Source organism: Electrophorus electricus, chromosome 21, assembly GCF_041902795.1.
Source record: "Electrophorus electricus isolate QZ-2024a chromosome 21, ASM4190279v1, whole genome shotgun sequence".
NCBI lineage: Eukaryota > Metazoa > Chordata > Actinopteri > Gymnotiformes > Gymnotidae > Electrophorus > Electrophorus electricus.
Genome location: NC_137517.1, coordinates 15,561,547 through 15,580,509, shown reverse-complemented (window position 1 = coordinate 15,580,509; position 18,963 = coordinate 15,561,547). Strand labels below are relative to the sequence as shown.

General features: G+C 40.0%; 1 protein-coding gene across 5 annotated transcripts; it reads right to left on the bottom strand.

Moving 5' to 3' along the window:
* Positions 1-1,742: 1,742 nt before the first annotated feature.
* Positions 1,743-18,179, bottom strand: LOC113568415 (NLR family CARD domain-containing protein 3-like). 5 transcript variants are annotated; one of them, XM_081704740.1, is made up of 12 exons: positions 18,042-18,179; positions 16,084-16,163; positions 14,496-14,612; positions 13,802-13,874; positions 13,461-13,665; positions 11,565-13,362; positions 7,075-7,251; positions 6,494-6,670; positions 4,640-4,816; positions 3,805-3,981; positions 3,098-3,274; positions 1,743-2,443 (listed from the first exon to the last, which is right to left on the bottom strand). In XM_081704740.1, exons 2-12 carry the CDS (start codon positions 16,122-16,124, stop codon positions 2,416-2,418), a joined length of 3,147 nt encoding a protein of 1,048 aa, XP_081560866.1. In that variant the 5' UTR covers positions 16,125-16,163; positions 18,042-18,179; the 3' UTR covers positions 1,743-2,415. The 5 variants fall into 5 exon arrangements, 4 of the variants coding, with proteins under 4 accessions (XP_081560866.1, XP_081560867.1, XP_081560868.1 ...); XM_081704741.1 differs by lacking the exon at positions 18,042-18,179 and adding an exon at positions 17,171-17,399; XR_014119232.1 differs by lacking the exons at positions 1,743-2,443; positions 3,098-3,274; positions 3,805-3,981; positions 4,640-4,816; positions 6,494-6,670 and adding an exon at positions 7,895-11,230 and having other exon boundaries at positions 7,128-7,251.
* Between the last annotated feature and the right edge of the window lie 784 nt (positions 18,180-18,963).

The window sequence follows — 18,963 nt, the reverse complement described above, 5'->3', positions numbered from 1 at the left end:
CCCAGAGTCACATACATCATCTCTAACCCTCCTGAGTCTGAGAGGACATCATGCCACTCACTCCCAGCTGTATTAGGTTCCCTCATGTTTTAAGTTTGGTTTATTTGTCACATACAAAGTCATTCACAGTATAACTCACAGTGAAATGGTTGAGAGTGTTCTGTCCAAACTGAGGAAAAAGAAAAACAGGGGTGCATAGAGAAATATATATTCTATATATATACAAAAATATATTAACAATGTATGTACAATATATGTATATTATGTTTATATACACAATTTACAATGTATATATGGTTATGTATATATGTATGTACACAATGTACAGAATGTACAGTTCCATCTTGTAAATGACATATTTACAGTTATATGTTACATGGTGGTAATTAAACATATTTACACTTATGTTACATGGTGGTGGTGGTACCCACAGTTTATCAGTTTCCCTGATTCAGGGCCTGAATGCCCTTTGGGAAGAAGCTCCTCTTCAGTCTCTCTGTCTTGGTCTTCAGGGAGGGAAAGCGCCTCCCTGACCTCAACAGAGAGAAGAGCCTATTGTTGGGATGGGTGGGATCCTTCACAATCCTCCTGGCCTTCGTCTGGCACCGCATGTGATAGATGGTCTGCAGGTCAGGAAGTTCCGTATGAGTGATGTGCTCTGCTGAACGCACTACCCTTTGGAGTGCTTGTCTGTCCTGCTTGGCGCTGTTCCCAAACCAGACTGTGATGTTCCCCGCGAGGATGCTCTCGATAGTGCAGGTGTAGAAGTTCCGCAGTACCTTGGAGGGCAGTCTGAAGTCTCTTAGGCGTCTGAGGTGGTAAAGACGCTGACGAGCCTTCTTTGCCAGGGAGTTGGTATGGCGGGACTAGGACAGGTCCTGCGAGATGTGAACACCAAGGTACCTGAAACTATCTACTCTCTCCACCGTGGTTCCACTGATCCTCACAGGTTGGTAGTGCCACTCCTGCTTCTTGCTGCAATCCACGATCAGCTCCTTTGTCTTACTGACGTTTAGGAGATTATTTTCCTGGCACCAGTTTTCCAGGTGTTTAATCTGCTCCAGGTAGGCCCTCTCATCGTTGTCCGAGATCACACCCATGACAACGGTGTCGTCAGCAAACTTGACAATGATGGAGCTGGAAGTGGCTGTGCAGTCGTAGGTGTGCAGTGAGTAGAGCAGGGGGCTTAGGACACAACCCTGAGGAGCTCCAGTGCTGAGGGTGAGGGTGGATGAGGCGCAGTTGCCCACCCGTACTGATTGTGGTCTGTCTGTTAGGAAGTTGAAGATCCAGTCGCACAGGGATGTATGCAGTCCTAGATCCTCCAACTTAGTAGTGAGTAGGGAGGGGATGATAGTGTTAAATGCTGAACTGTAGTTGACAAACAGCATTTTAACATAATTACCCCTCCCTTTGTCCAGGTGGGTCAGTGTGATGTGGAGCAGATGTGCAATTGCATCATCAGTGGAGCGGTTCTGGCGGTATGCAAACTGCAATGGGTCCATGGAGGCTGGCAGTGAAGATGTGATGAAGTCTCTGACTAGCTTTTCAAAGCACTTCATCACGACTGATGTGAGGGCAACAGGGCGGTAGTCATGTTGTGTTCTCTTCACTTTTACACCAACTGCTGGGTGTTCTGTTTAGTATGATGCATGTAAGATGTGGAGATTTCTACTTTAATTTGATCAAAACAAGGCACCATAACCAGGGCACCATTCACCATTGAAGAACAAAATATTTAATTCAGTCTCACTCCTAGTCAAAGTTCTAACACTGTCAGAGTTTATTGGCACATCAATATCAACGTAAAAAAAGACATTACATGACATAATAAATGTGGGATAAGTAGATATGCTTAATATGAACTTTGGTCTCCAAATACATGGGGTTAGATCTCTACCATGGCAAGCTCCCCGGGGCTACTTAAAAAAAAAAAAGTAAATCTGGGTCCTACTATGAAACAACATTATAAGCTTACTAGTTCACCTGAGCACATGCATGTGTAAATCTAAGTTTCTCATATTCATTAACTAAGCTCACAGGGACACAACTTAATAATAGCAATTGGGGCGTTTTTATTAAGCTGGTTTACATAAGGTTTCTGGTAAACACAGCTAAATATTCCCTTTATCCTGGCAGCAGTACATGATTTAGAGCAAGAGAAAGGAAAGAGGAGACACAAAATAAACTTCTAACAAAACAGGAGTAAGATACCACGATTCAGCAGTTACACTAAGCTAACTCCATGGGGAACTGGATCATCTGAATCCCGATCGTCTGAATCCCGATTAAACACAGAAGGCCTGGGATACCTGCAAGTCACTTCACCTCCATCCTTGCCGTCTGAATCATCAGAAACTTTTGTCGGATGTTCAGTAAAGTCTTTCAGCATGCGGAACAGGTAGCAATAGTCACTCAATTTTTTCCACTTGCTTGACTCATCCTAAGTTGAAATATTAGTACTGTGTTGTTTATTAATGAATATGAGATTGTTTTCTTTGCATTATTTGTGGTCTGACATTTCTGTAACTGTGTTGTTATTTTTACCATTAGTCATTTTCATAAAAAAAAAAAACATGCTCTAAAATACAATATTTTCATCTGAAATTTGGAAGAAATGTTGCCAGTAGTTTATAGAATAAAACAAAACTGCTCAGCTTGGTCAAACACCACTAGTTTTTTTTCCCAAGCTGTAATATATATATATATATATATATATATATATATATATACATACACACACACACACACACACAACCACACACTAAACAAACTGACCAAATATGCTGTTGGTATGTGCGTGTAAGACATAGTGTGTGTATGTGTGAGCAACATACAGAAATGTGTGTGTGTGTGTGTGTGTGTGTGTGTGTGTGTGTGTGTGTGTGTGTGTGTGTGTGTGTGTGTATGTGTGAGCAACATACAGAAATGTGTGTGTGTGTGTATGTATGTGTATGTGTGTGTGAGAGAGAGAGGGTGCATGTGTATGCGAAGGAAGTGAGAAATACACTGACTCTGTGTGTGTGTGTGTGTGTGTGTGTGTGTGTGTGTGTATGTATGTTTGTGTGTATAAAGAGACAGTAAATCAGTAACTCACTGTAGTTTCTCCAGTTTACAGTGTGGATCCTCCAGTAGAGCAGAGAGCTGCTTCACTCCTGAGTCTCCTGGTTTATTGAGGTTCAGATTCAGCTCTCTCAGGTGTGATGAGGGGTTTGACCTCAGAGCTGAAGCCAGAGCAGCACAGCCTTCCTCTGTAATACTGCAGTTATACAGCCTGTAGAGAGAAGGAGAAAAATTCCTCACACTTGCAGCTCAACACACATATTACCACAAATGACAAAATGTCTCTTCCACACGCACAACACACATGAAGTGGAAATAAAGTAGCAGCACTCTTCACTCAGCACCCATGTGTTATGTGTGTTAGTGAAAGAGAGATGCAATGCAAATGTGTGTGTATGTGCGTGTGAAAGAGAGCAGGTGATTGAAAATAAGGGAGTGTGTGTATGTGTCATTGATTAAAACAGTTTTGTGTGAGAGAGAGTGAAAGAAAGAAGGAAATAGCAATTCTGTTTGTGTGAGAGAAAGAAAAAGGTTTGTGAGAAAAACTGAAAGCTAGATATATTTAGTGTGTGTGTTACAGCTATAGATATGATAATGGCTTTGAGAGAAAAACTGTGAGGGAGAAAGTGAGTGATTCACTGACTGTGTGTACGCGGTTGCATGTGTGTGTGAGAAAGAGAGTGAGAGACAGAGGGGGTTGGGGGTATATTGACCGTGTATATGTGTAAGTCAGTAACTCACTGTAGTTTCTCCAGTTTACAGTGTGGATCCTCCAGTAGAGCAGAGAGCTGCTTCACTCCTGAGTCTCCTGGTTTATTGTGGTTCAGATTCAGCTCTCTCAGGTGTGATGAGGGGTTTGAACTCAGAGCTGAAGCCAGAGCAGCACAACCTTTATCTGTAATACTGCAGTCAGACAGCCTGCAGAGAGAAGGAGAAAAACTCACACTTACAACTCAACTTTAAGACATACACATAGGGCTGGGCAATATGGAAAAAAAAAAATCTTTCTATATTGATTTATATCCCAATATAAACCACATCACTATTTCTATTAAGAGAAGGAGAAAACCTCCTAACACTTACAGCTCAATATACACACACACACACACACACAAACACAAAATGTCTCTTCCACACACATGTAGAAACAAGCATAAAAACACCAATACACAAAGCTGAACAGAAGTGGCACCATTATTCACTAAACAACAATATGTTTTGTGTGTGTGTGATAGTGAGAGAGTGCAAACCAGTTAGTGAATGAAAGACAGTGAGGGTAGTGTGTGTACGTGTATCTGATTAATACAGTGATACTGTGTGGGCAGAGGGGTGTGGGGCTGTGGGAGAGAGAGACCAAGAGTGAAAGAGCTAGACAAAGAGTGAGAGAAAGACTTTGTGTGATAGAAAAAGTGTCATTGACTCTCTCTGTCTCTCTCTGTGATGAAGGGATGCGTGTGTGTGTGTGAGGGCAAAGAATATTGATACTTTGTAAGTGTGTGTGTGTGTGTGTGTGTGTGTGTGTGTGTGTGTGTGTGCGCGCGCGTATGTGTATATAAAGATCCAGTAGGTAACTCACTCTAGTTTCTCCAGTTTATAGTGTAGATCCTCCAGTAGAGCAGAGAGCAGCTTCACTCCTGAGTCTCCTGGTTTATTGTGGTTCAGATTCAGCTCTCTCAGGTGTGATGAGGGATTTGACCTCAGAGCTGAAGCCAGAGCAGCACAACCTTCCTCTGTAATACTGCAATTATACAGCCTGCAGAGAGAAGGAGCATAAAGCACGTTAGATTTTTAAAATGAAGATGACTTATATCTGTGCAAAATGTGTGCAAAATGTTTACTATTTTTGCTGCAACATGTTCTGTAATCCAGTGTGGAATAAGAAACAAATTTGTGTAATCACTAGTCAATCTACAACATGCTAGAAATGTAACAGTAATTCCTGAGACTTTATTTTTAAGAGTGTTGTTGTATTTAAATAATAGGAAGGTGGAGGATTTTGGTTCATTTGCAGAATGTAAATCAAAGCAAGCAAGAGGCATGTGACTTATAGAAGGGATCTCTGAGGTCATTACTGGTTGTAAGATACCTTTTAACAAGCAAGTGCTAAGTAATTTTTTTTTTTTTGCAAACTTTTGAGAAAAAAACAGTTCAAGACCCTTCTGTGGAAACAACAAAGGAAATGCATTTATAGTTTTTTTCACACCTTCACTAGTACCTCAGTGAAACTCTTTATTGGCCTTGCATTTTTCAATTCTGCCCTGTCTGCGGCAGATAAGGCAGAGATGATTGTTGCATTTACTATCAAAGGTTATTTGCATCTCTGAATGGCCCACTTTGGCCCACTTTGTATCACAGAACACAAGGAAGTTTTTTGGTTCCATGGAAATCTCACAAGACTTCATTTGGAGTATCCAGATTCAAGGGATAGCAATGAAGTGTATGTTACAGGACAGTGCAGTGAAGCATATGTTACTGCACAGTGAAATGAAGAATATGTTACAGCACAGTGCAGTGAAGCATATTACAGCACAGTGAAGCATATGTTATAGCACAGTGAAATGAAGCATATGTTACAGCACAGTGACGCATATGTTACAGCAAAGTAAAGCATATGTTATAGCACAGTGCAATGAAGCATGTCACAGCACAGTGACACATATGTTAAAGCAGAGTGCAGTGAAGCATATGTCACAGCACAGTGCAAGGTAACACACCTGAAAGTAGTGAACAATGGTGCCGTGCATGGGGTAGCCCTGATTCAAACATTTAATTCTGCCATTATGAACCAAGTTCAGAAAGCAGTACTTTCTTACAGTCATTGAATATCACAAACAATTTCCAGCACCAACAAAAACTGTATCCATTGAAAAGATGTGCACTTTGCAGATGGTGACAGAACAGTTGTTGTGGTGACAAACATTTCTGTATGGCTAGTCTTGTGCCACCAGTAAAACTGGACTGATTGTTATACAACATCATGTTATTAAAAGGAAAAAAAAAATAAGTGGTAAGAATTGAAAAAATACAAAGTTTGATTTTCACTGGCATTCCAATGCATGTGCACACACACTCAGAAATGAAGTTGCACCCATCTTCACTAAACACCTCAAACACATGCAACATGAGTGTGTGTGAGAGAGATTATGAAGTGATAATGTGTCTGCATAAAGAGAGAGTAAGTGATTGAGCAAGAGAGAGATGGGAATGTCTGTGCATGTGTATCTGATTAAAACAGCAATAGTCTGTGTGTGTGTGTGTGTGTGTGTTTGTGTGAGAGTGTGAGTGTGAGTGTGAGAGAGAGAATGCAAAAGAGCTAGAGAAAGAGTAATAATGTGTGTGTGTGTGTGTGTGTGTGTGTGTGTGTGTGTGTGTGTGTGTGTGCGTGCATGCGTGCGTATGTGTATAAAGAGAGAGTAAGTCAGTAACTCACTGTAGTATCTCCAGTTGACAGTGTGGATCCTCCAGTAGAGCAGAGAGCTGCTTCACTCCTGAGTCTCCTGGTTTATTGTAGTTCAGATTCAGTTCTCTTAGGTGTGATGAGGGGTTTGACCTCAGAGCTGAAGCCAGAGCAGCACAGCCTTCATCTGTAATACCGCAGTTAACTAGACTGCAGAGAGAAGGAGAAAAACTGCTCATGCTTACAGCTCAACGCCCACATGCATGAACACACACAAAATGTCTCAATCATACGTATTCAGGACATGAAACTGCACAACTCTTTAAATATGTTGCAATATTTTGTGTTTGTGAGATAGCAATGCAGTAATTGTAAGTGTGTGTATGTGTGTTTATAAAGAGAGGATGAGTAAGTGAGCAAAACAGAGAGAGGAATGTGTGTGTTTAATACAGTGAGAATGTCTGTTTGTGTCAGAGATGAAGAGGGTAATTGCAACTGTGTCTGTGTGTGTGTGTGTGTGTGTGTGTGTGTGTGTGTGTGTGTGTGTGTGTGAGTGAGAGAGAGACAGGATATTGACTTTGTGTGTGTGTGTGTATAAAGAGCCAGTAACTCACTGTAGTTTCTCCAGTTTACAGTGTGGATCCTCCAGTAGAGCAGAGAGCTGCTTCACTCCTGAGTCTCCTGGTTTATTGTAGTTCAGATTCAGCTCTCTCAGGTGTGATGAGGGGTTTGACCTCAGAGCTGAAGCCAGAGCAGCACAGCCTTTATCTGTAATACTGCAGTTATCCAGCCTGCAGAGAGAAGGAGAAAAACTCACACTTACAACTCAACTTTAAGACATACACATAGGGCTGGGCAATATGGAAAAAAAAAATCTGTCCATATTGATTTATATCCCAAAATAAACCAAATCACTATTTCTATTAAGCTTACAGGTTCCTTTTTGCTTATAACTGGGATCTGAAGATATATTTTGGTTGAAATATTTATTTTCTGTCATAATGTTCAACATTAATGTACTATTGAATATTACTCAACTATTTCACATAAATAAAATAGATAAAATAAAAAAATTATATATATATTTTTTAAAGCTTCAAGTGTTACAGAGAAGCACAAACATGGACAACTACATTTTTGTTTACTTTCAAACAAATAAAATACATAATACAAAATCTTTAAAAAACCTAAATTCTGACCAATCAAAAGCTTTCAGGTTTTACAGTAGAAGACACAATGTTTTTGGTCAACTCTAAATAAATGAAACTAAATTGTTTAAGTTAAATTGTTGGGAAACAAACCTACAAATAAATAGACAAAAAAACAAAACAAAACAAAACAAAACAAAACAAAACATTCTGTATATTTCCTCATTACAAATTCAAGCAGTTTTCAAACATAAATGAAAGAGAACAAAACAGACAATCACTTAACTGTGGTCAGCTTATGCTTTATGGCAAAAAAAAGAAAGTCTCAAGAAATCCCCATTTGTGCAGTACTATGTGCCAGTGCTGTCCAAGGTCCTGACCAGACATGACCCTACTACAGGTCGCAGGTAAGGAAGACAAGTCTGTCCACTGCCTCAGGTTTTAAAGCTGCCCTGCGTCAGGTCACAATATCCCCCCCTCCCCATGATAGAAATCCTCTCAGAGGGGGTGCTGGTCGCCGGGATGCACAGGTAGCGCTTGGACAGGCGACTCACACTTGGGAAGTTCCTCTCATGGCTCTTCCACCGCTGCGAGGGCTCCATTTCACTGTCTGCATCTGGTGCCGGCAGGTAATTGTCAAGCTCCTTTTCCATTATCACCTAATCACTGAGTCCTGTGCCGGTGGGGTATGATTTCGTAAAGACGTGACTTTCTCTGTTTCTTCTTGGTGGGTAGCTCCTCCCTCTTCTTCTCTTCTTCTTGCTTCCTCTGTTCTGACGGAGGTGGATGGGTGTTGGCTTTCCTCGAGCATCTCAGACACTGCTCTCATTCGGATGGCCTCAGTCTTTTCTGGCTTGATGTACCTTGAAGCGTGGATCCACCAGTTTGCCACATTAAGCGTGTCATCAGTTTTCTGGTCAGCCTACTTCATCAAGGTTGTGCTATGACAGTCATCTTTGTGTTCTTGATGAGCTGTGCTTCAGCTGTCTTCGGAGTCTGTGTTGTGAAGAGATGCAGCATCGGCTTGAGGTAAGACACACTCATAAGATTCACCAGTGAGTGAATCGGTTAATTCCAATAACGGATTCAATGCCTCATGCATGGACTCCATCACATCCATGTCCTGCCAGGTGGGAACCAAGGGCCTGGTCTTATCTGCACCGAGTACCTGAGAAATGGCCTTGTGATGCTCCAACACCCTTCCAATCATTCATATTTGATCAGTGTGCATTGCCATGAACTGGGAGTGAACATGTGAACAAGCTGCATCTTTTTGTTCATAAAAAAGAAAAAAGAAAAATGAAACCTCAGCTTTCCCTTCTGTGGAAAACCATTTGCTTGAGACTTGATGCTGCTGTTTTTGATTGTTGTGCACCTCTCGTCATTGGAAGAACAGTTCTCTGAGTATTTTCCAGTTGACAGCACACCAAAGAGTATCAGGAACCCCTTCACCTTTCACCTCATAGGAATGCCTGAGGATCTGATCTGTGCTGAATAATAGCTGCTCTAGTTATCAGCTGAGAAAATTGAGGTAATAAAAAGAGTGTTTACAGGAAAAAGAGGTTTAAACATTGAATTAGAAATATTAATAACAAAAACAAAGAATCATAGAGAGATTTGTTGTCCTTATAAAATTGTCTGTGTACAGAGCAGGGGTCTTTGTAGGGGTTTCTGCAGGCTCTACAAATAAGTTGAGGCGATTACATAATCGATCCTGAAAAGTATAAAATGTGGGTTCTTTGTGTGATTGTCATTCATTCTCCGGAAGGTGCCTTGATGGTGCTTGTTAACACTGACCCGCAATAAAGAACCACACAAGCTGTTCTCTTCAGGTAATTCTCAAGTCTACATTTTAAATCTTGAATGAAATAGAAATGATTATGCCAGCATACAGAGGACTTTAGGAATGACAAGAAACTGATGCTGTGCAGGTTCTGATATCATTTGTTACTGGTGCTGCTACTTTCCTTTGTGAGAAATGCCTCTCTCCTCTTGACTGAGTACAGCAACAAAACGGATGCAGAGTCAGATCTGTGTTTGAAGCTCACTGCCCTCGTCCCAGATATTGTATGGGTTTGCTCAGCTAAACTCCCCACCCCTCTCACTGAAATGGTAAGAGATCACTGTCTGTATAGGTCTATTATGTGTTTGTCATATGTGTGTGTTTCTGTGACAACTGATTTACATGAACACATCTTTATTCTTTTTATATACTGGTCTCTACTTTTCTCTCTGGCATACGTAGCCACACCCACAACACACATTGTGTATATCTGTACCTTATTACAACACACCTCTTACATTTGCAGCATTTAGTAGACGCTCTTATCCAGAGCGACTTACAAAAGTGCTTTGTCATTTACTCGTAGAATATATCCAAGTACAGTATAGTAGGTTAGAATCAAACATACCAAATGAACTAGAATACTGTAGAATACAGGGATGAATGCTGATACCTGCAAAATACATAAGGTCTATCTTAAACAATGATAAGTGCTATAAACAATAGCAATAAGTGCGCTCTTCATTTTATTGCATTCAAACATTCATGGTAAATTGATCTGGTAAACTTGCACCAAGATGATTTCTCACTCTCTTGTACAAGTGTGTACACACACACACACACACACACAATTCAGAGGCTTCTTAAATGTTTCTTTGATAACTTCGTCCTTGCCTAAGATTGGAAAAAGTCCCACAAGTCAACAGGCAAACAACAGATTGACAGTCCAAACAGAATTACAATAAACTGATCAAACATGCTGACAGTATAAACAGACACTGATTCAGATACTAAAGTATTGGAGGAGAGACAGAAGGGTGACTACAATTTTATAATAAAGGAGTTCCATATTCCCTTGGAGGAAACTGAACAAAAAATGTTAGTTTGATGATATTGCATAGAGATTAAGTGCATGCAGTTCACACTGAGCAGTGGGGAGTGATACACACAAACCCCAGAAATGGAGAAAGCCCTGGATATACTGGCTCATCAGTGTCTCTTAGGATAAGAGGAGGAACTGATGTGTGTGGAGAAGAATGTCCATCTCCATCCCCTCAGCCTGTCTCCCCACAGTACCCTTCACCTGCTCTAGTCCTGCTGCATCTGCTGGGCATCTCAGGCAGGACCCAGCTGAAGATCACCACCTGAGCCTGACAGAGCAGCGTTTGTGGGTGCAGCCAGGAGCTCATATTAATAGAAGAGGAGAAGATTCTCCTTAACAAACTAAAGCTGGAGGTAAACAGAGAGGCTTCAACAGAGAGAAAGACACCATGAAGAACAAATGAAAATTAAAAAAGCAAAACTTGAGCTATTGGGAAAAACAAGTTGCTGTTTTAGAGACACAGTAGTCAAGATCTTCAGTAACAGTTATAATAATAATCTTACCCACTTAACAAGGGAAGTGTAAGATATTACCATGTATTCACTAAACACAGATTTATTTATGAAAAATTAGGAAATTTTAACTACTTTCAGACACATCAACTGGTTAGAAAGAACACTTAATCTTTATATAATATTTAAGGGATTAATTATGTCAAGCATTTATGTTTTCAGGTTTGTCTATCACCTGATTTGACTTTGTGGCCTGTTATGGTCATATTCAGAAGAATGAACCCACTGGAACACAGACATACATCACCATTTCATAAATTCATGCATTTTTAAGCAAAGACACAAAAACTGAGAGTTTTAAAGAGTCTCCTCATACATGTCTTGTTAGTTTTTTGTGATGTGATTGGTGTCAGAGGAAAGACAATATAAACAGACACTTTAGAAGCACTTGAGGATTAACAAGTGGGTGAACTAGCACCTTAAATAGTGATGAGGGTACATGATACATTAGTTACAAAGGGGTTCAGGAAATGCTTGGCATTTAACAAATTAATTTACAATAGAGTTAATGATGTACTGATCCCAGTGCAGCAATGTGTGTATCAAAGAAAATACTTACACAGCTTTTCTGGATGCTGTGACCACTGGCAGCAGTCTCAATAGACATTCCTCTGATCTGTCATATTTACTCAAATCAAACTCATCTAGCTCCTCTTCTGAATTCAGCAAAACAAACACAAGAGCTGACCACTGAGTAGGAGAGAGCCTGGATCCATGGAGACAACGACTGGCTTGAGAGAGAGTACAGTAACCTCGTCTGCTCAGGTATGTTTGAACTTCCTGTACGAGAGAATGATCATTCAGTTCTTTCAGACAGTGGAACAGATTGATGGATTTCTCTGGAGACGGATTCTTCCTGATCTTCTGCTTGATGTAGTTGACTGTTTCCTCTGTGCTGTGAGAGCTGCTTCCTGTCTGTGTCAGTAGGCCTCGTAAGAGAGTCTGATTGGACTCCAGTGAGAGACCCAGAAGGAAACGGAGGAAAAGGTCCAGGTATCCATTCTCACTCTGTAAGGCCTTGTCAACTGCATTTATAAGGAAGTCAGACATTGTTAACCTTTTGAAATCATGTAGGCCTGTAATGGTTTGTTCTTCCAGCACATTTGTGTTGTTGGAGATGAAGGAGAGAAATGTATATAAAGCAGCCAGAAACTCTTGAACGCTCAGATGCACAAAACTGAACACTTTCCCCAGGTGCAGCCCAGACTCCTCCCTGAAGATTTGTGTACACACTCCTGAGTACACAGATGCTTCTTTGACATCAATACCACACTCTTTCAGATCTTCCTCATAGAAGATCAGGTTGCCCTTTTCCAGCTGTTGGAAAGCCAGTTTTCCCAATGCCACAACACTCTCTCTAGTCTGGTAAGGATCATTGTCAGTGTTTCCATGGTACTTTCTGCTATTGTGTTTGATTTGAAAGATCAGAAAGTTTATGAACATTTGAGTCAGAGTCTTGGGGATCTCTCCACTCTCTGCTTCACCAAACATTCTCTCTAGAACAGTGGCTGCAATCCAACAGAAGACTGGAATATGACACATGATGTAGAGGCTTCTTGATGACTTCATGTGTGTGATGATTCTATTGGCCAGGCTCTGATCAATGATCCTCTTCCTGAAGTACTCCTCTTTCTGAAGGGCACTGAACCCTCGTACCTCTGTTATCTGGAAAACACACTCAGGAGGGATCTGACTGGCTGCTGCTGGTCGAGAGGTTATCCAGAGGAGAGAAGATGGAAGCAGATTCCCCTTGATGAGGTTTGTCAGCAGCACATCCACTGAGCTCGACCTTGTTACCTCCCACAAGTTCTCATTGTTCTGGAAATCTAGAGGAAGTCGACACTCATCCAGACCATCAAGGATAAAAATGACTTTGTAAACATCACAGTCTATTAATTGTAATTTATTTATTTCTGGGAAAAAGTAACAAAGTAGGTCCATAAGACTAAACCTTTTCTCTTTTATCAAATTCAGCTCCCTAAAAGGAAGTGGAAATATGAAGATGACATCCTGATTTGCTCTTCCTTCAGCCCAGTCCAGAATGAACTTCTGCACAGAGACGGTTTTTCCAATTCCAGCAACTCCTTTAGTCAGCACTCTTCTGATGGGTTTGTCTTTAAAGAGGTCGTTGCATTTGATGGGTGTCTCCTGTGTTGCTGGTCTCCTGGATGCTGTCTCAATCTGTCTCACCTCATGTTCATTATTGAGCTCTCCACTCCCTCCCTCTGTGATGTAGAGCTCCGTGTAGATCTCATTCAGAAGAGTTGAGCTTCCATGTTGTGAGAGTCCTTCATTAATTCTTTGGTATTTCTCCATCAGTTTGTGTTTGAGCTTTTGCTGATATATGGAGACCACCTCTAATAAGCAAAAGAATACGATGATAAATATTTTCTTATCTCTGATGTTGAAGTAATTAAAAAAAACAAAACTTTAGCAAGTGTGACACTGCTCTTACTGGTCTGTAGTGTGTTAGCGAGGTCTATCTGGTTCATGTTCCTCAGGACGTGCAGTGTGATCTTCAGTGCCCCCTCTCTGACACTGCTCTGATCCTCCTCATCCTCCATCTCTCTCTCAGAGCATGCTGGGTAATCTGGACTCAGTAGCTTCTTAAACCACTTCAGCTCCTTCTTCACCAGAGAGATGACTTTGTGTTCCAGCTCCTGGTTAAGAATAAACAGAAACAGACAATCATAAAAAAAACCCCACAATGTTACATAGAAGATATGATTTTATTTTCTGATGGAGAATGCTGTATATATTATTTCCCCCGACACACAGAGGCACAAACATGTGTACCTTGAATATGGACTCCATATGGTTTCTGTAGATGAGCAAAGGTTTATCCTTTTGTGTACCTTTTATCTGTCTCCTTTTGGACAAACACACCGAGTTTAAAGGGGAACATGTAGTACCATCATACCTATTCAACACACACCATTAAACACACCTGCAGATATTGTAAATGCAGACTGGTTAAAAACGATTGTTCCTCACAATCTAATGTCATTGTTCCTCACTGGTTAATCTCCCATTGTTCCTCACTGGTTAATCTCCCATTGTTCCTCACTGGTTAATCTCCCATTGTTCCTCACTGGTTAATCTCCCATTGTTCCTCACTGGTTAATCTCCCATTGTTCCTCACAATCTAATCTCATTGTTCCTCACAATCTAATCTCATTGTTCCTCACAATCTAATCTCATTGTTCCTCACTGGTTAAAAACCATTGTTCCTCACTTCCAGTGCTGGATGAACTGATTTAATCCCCTAATCCAATGTTCCTCGCTTCCAGTGCTGGATGAACTAATTTAATACCCTAATCCAGTGTTCCTCACTCCTAGTGCTAGAGACCTGCAGCACTGCACAGTTTAGCGTTTTCCTTTTCTAACACACCTGATGCAGCTCATGAAGGGCTTCATAATGAACTGAGTGAGTTTGATCAGGTGGGACTGGGAGTGAGGAACACTGTCCTAAACCAGGAGACATCCTTACCTCTTATCACTACAACACTCTCCATGTCTGAAGGTATATGGATGCTCCATTGATGAATCACTCTTCATGGACATACAGCTGGATTCAGGTGAGCCTGATCTCTTCCCTGGAATCAGGCTAAAACACACAATTAAAATGTGAACCTTGGTATTACCACCTTTCTTTTTGTATTTTTTTTTTATGTGGTCTGTTGGGTTCATTTAGTGGAGACAGTTCTAGTATACATACACTGGTTGGTCAGTTACACACTCTGATCCCCTTTTGTACTTTTGCTGCTTATGTAACTAGTTTCATTACAGTGTGAAAAACACTGAAGTGCCGTTATGCAGCCAACGTCATCATGTGGGTTAAAGGTGAGTACAATGCAAAAGAGATGTTTGAAAGCCACTTGTGTAGAATGATAAACATCTTATAAAACACAGGGGCACTTATTTGAGAGTTGTCAATATGCATTATGTGAAAGGTTTGTTGTCGAAACTTCCATGTTAATCTGCTAGTTTGGCTGCTAGCTAGGTGGTATGGAACACTGGTAGCTATAATAAATTTGTATTAACAAGGAGACCAGTTGTGAACTGTTATGTTCATGAAAACTATTTGTTGTATTAATGTGTCAGTGAAATGTGAATTAGTTACATAGTGAACAACTGTACAGAACATGAAGGAGCATGGTTAACTTTATCATTTGGGTTACAGACATAAAAACAAAGAATCTTTTCACACATGATGGCTCCTGTCCTTTTCATGTGCAACAAAAATAAAATATTGTTAATGCCAAAATACTGAAAATAAAGTGTGCTAAATGGTGTAAGTGTTATTTAATATGTATATATTTCTATAGTTACTGTGATAAATTATGCTTAAACCGTGTCCATGTTAATATCACTATTGCATTTGAAGTATAAAGGGCAGTGGAACGGTTTACTGAGTATATAAATAATATATGCTGATAGAGAGGATGGTCTACAGGAAAAAAGATACTCTTTAATCAAGAAGTGTTTGTCAGTAGCTGTTGTGTAGCACACAAATGTTAGTAGCACAGTAATAAACAAATTGAAAATCTTCCCGAGATTTTGGGTCTTTCTAAATATATTTTCCAAAGACTCGGAGGCTTTCCGCTCCAAAGGAATTCTGACATAATCCAATGTGGAAGAACAATTAAGTTAGGAAAATTGGTATACACTAGAAGAGGCATACATTTAGAAAGGACATTTTGATCAAGTTAATGCATCCAGCCTAAGACCCATCTCTTCAAAAAGTACTTAAAAACTCAATTATGCCCTTATTAATAATGTTGGTATTTGTCTCTGTATTGCATATTGTGTATCTAGGTTTTGTGTATTACATGTGTGTCTAGGTGTTTGTGTATATAGGCATCAGACATTTTTTATTCTGGTGCTGGGTATTTTAATGTTATATTCTATCTGTTATAGCCAAGGATTTTCTGTATGGACAACAAAGTACTTTTCTAGGTCTGTTTGGATAAATGTCTGCTAAATGCAATAAATGTGAATACAATTTTACTTTAAAACCACACAGAAAACAGAGTAAGACGACATTTATGATTTACAGAGTGCCTCTGTTCTCTCACCTGTCTCCTTTCTGTGTGTGCTGTTCCCCAGAGTGATTCATTTTGGAGGTCACGTCTCTTCCTAGATTTTAGCTTTAAACCTGCAAACACACACATGCAGATTAATAATGCAGGACACTGAATGTTACAATAATTACAATATTGGTCACAGACCACCTTAAAGCCCTGGTCACACATACAGAGACACTACAGCATACATGTTTTCTTTACTTCAAAATCATGGTTACAAATTTACCCACTCACAGGAAAACCCTCAAAGTATTATAAAGTCAGTTATTTTAGAGGTAACAAAAGTGCAACCCAGTGTATAAACGCACTCAGTTGTTATGGTTACCCTGTTTGATGCATTTGTTTTGCTTCTGTGTTTCGTTTTCTTCGCCCTTCAGTTGTAGCACCTGTGTCTAGTTAACTCTTACTAGTTCATGTACTTAAAGACTGCCTTGTTGCCTGTGTGTTGGCAGGTTATTGTTAATCCTAGCCCTTGTTTATAATTCCTAGTTGTTCGTGGGTAGCCTTGTGTTTATTCTAGCCTTTGTTTAGTCCTAGCCACTTTGTTTTAGCCAACTTCCCATCTGTCATCGTGTGTTTCCTTTTGGTTACCTGTGCATTCCCGTGCTTTACGTATTGGCTCGATGACCATAGACTGTTCTAACGACTGATTCTAGATTTGCCCATAATAAATCTTGCTCTTCTCCGCACATGCATCCGCCTCCTTACTGCTCAGCTTTACATCAATAAACACAATATGAAATACACTCCATCTAGTGCAGAGGCATATAAATACATTCCAGATTGTATTTCAGTCCTATAAAGTGCTTTCTATTTCTTTCTTTAAAATATGTCCTACTAAAAAGTTTACAACCCATACAGCAACTAATCTCCTACAGATCCCTTAAAAATCATTCCTAGTTTTAACAGGTAATTCATTGCAGTCTGTAACTAAATGTACAGTTACACAGCAGTTATTAGTATAGTTGTTTTACTCTAAAATCTGCACAACAGATTTGAAATGAGGTTAAAGTACAGAATGTCAGCTTTAAGTTGAAAGTATATGCGTACATATTAGCAGAAAAATTTTTATACATACTTGTGCCATTTCAAGTGACGAATCGAGGAACTACTTAGCATAAACTCTAGACCAATTACCATAATCATAAATGGGTCATGTTTAGCACATGGTTATAAATCGTTTTGCACTGAAACATTTTTATATACAGCAAATTCAAATCACTCTCAAATTTCCTGGAAAGCTATAGATACTCATTGTGTTCTCTCTCTTACTGTGATTTATGTTGGTGTCTTCCGAACTATATCAGTGTGTGTGTGTGTGTGTGTGTGTGTGTGTGTGTGTGTGTGTGTGTGTGTGTGTGTGTGTGTGTGTGTGTGCGCGCGCGATAACAGTTGCCTGATTATTCTAGTATTTGAGTTTCAAAGTTCAGGAGCATGTAGAGACCTTATCTGTTTATGCTGAGCTGTGATCTATAAAGATAAAATCTTTGCCAGTAAAAGAGAAAAACAACATCTAAAATGTACATGTGTAGGAATCAGATGCTCACTGTTAAAATGTTTGACCAGAATGTAGTTCATTGAAATAAACTACAGCTATTCAGTCAGAAATCTACAAACGCTTATAAATAAGTTTCTGTAATCAAAGCCAGTGTAAACATGCCAAACCTCAAACACTGAATGTTTCTGTACTTGAACCAAAAGGTCCAAAGGTGAAAATCTTTACTGTCTTGTCCTAAAGCCAAGCAGTACCTGTCTAAAACAGTCTAAGACTTAAATTACATAAATGAATATAACAACATTATGTATTAAACCCAGTTAATTACAAAGCTCCAAACAGGAAAACAAAAACACAATAGATAGATAGATAAATAAGTCACTATTATTATAGTCTAAACACAACAAATAAATAATATAATTAAAATAACAGTTAAATAAAAATAATTTCTTACATGTATACAGTTGTGATGGTGGTATAGAGGAAGCAAGAATCGATTCAGGAGAGTCTTCATTCTCCATAAACAGAACAGCTGCGAGTGAACTCAATGAACAAAACAAAAGGTGAAAAGGATTCACTCATCGCACTGAAGCGACAAAGCAAGCACTCTTCACAGCACCGGAGGAGAGAACCTGTGGACTTTAGATAAGGGAACACAAATGAGAAACAGGTGATCAGGGTCAATAATCAGAAAACTGGAAGCAGGACAGGTGCAGTGTGTGTGTGTGTGTGTGTGTGTGTGTGTGTGTGTGTGTGTGGGCGTGTGTCACTCCATCTTGGTGCTGAGCACACGGTGACAATAGTTTTTGTGTAAAAGAAACAAACAAACAAAAAGATAATTTCCATAGTGATGTATAGTCAGCATTATTATAGCCACATACAAAGTGAGAGAGAAGTGAAAGATGAAGAGAAATACGTAACAGTAAACCAGAGAATGAGAGAATCAGTAAACCAGAGAATTAGAGATTAAACCTCTCGTGGGGTGTCGGCATGTGTGTGAGCCACACCAAACACGATAGCTGACAACCGAGTGGAACAGCCTGTGTGGTGCTTTATTTAAAGAAATGATTCAGTCCAGCTGCTATAATGTGTGGAGTTGGTCCAGGGCTCTGGTCTCAGATCATTCTATAACTCCAGTCCTTCATCACACAGCTCATACCATCAAGACTCTTCTCCTGGCTGGAAAACACAGATTTCAGTATAAAATTAATGGCTGGGTGTATGAAGCTGATATTTGTCATTACCCAAAGAGAGAGTAATGTAGTAGACCAGCAGGTGGAAGCACCACCAGAAATGCACAAAGCAAGTCTCCTTCAAAGAAGACAAGGGAGCGTCTTCAATAGCACATGGTGCCCAGGTGTTTAGTTCTGATCAGC

Coding starts and splice junctions, on each gene's coding strand:
- LOC113568415 (XM_081704740.1), bottom strand. CDS start 16,124: ATGAATCACTCTGGGGAACAGCACACACAGAAAGGAGACAG. Junction 6,671..7,074: donor TGTAAACTGGAGAAACTACA/GTGAGTTACTGG, acceptor TTCTCTCTGCAG/TCTAGTTAACTGCGGTATTA. Junction 2,444..3,097: donor TGTAAACTGGAGAAACTACA/GTGAGTTACTGA, acceptor ATTTCAACTTAG/GATGAGTCAAGCAAGTGGAA.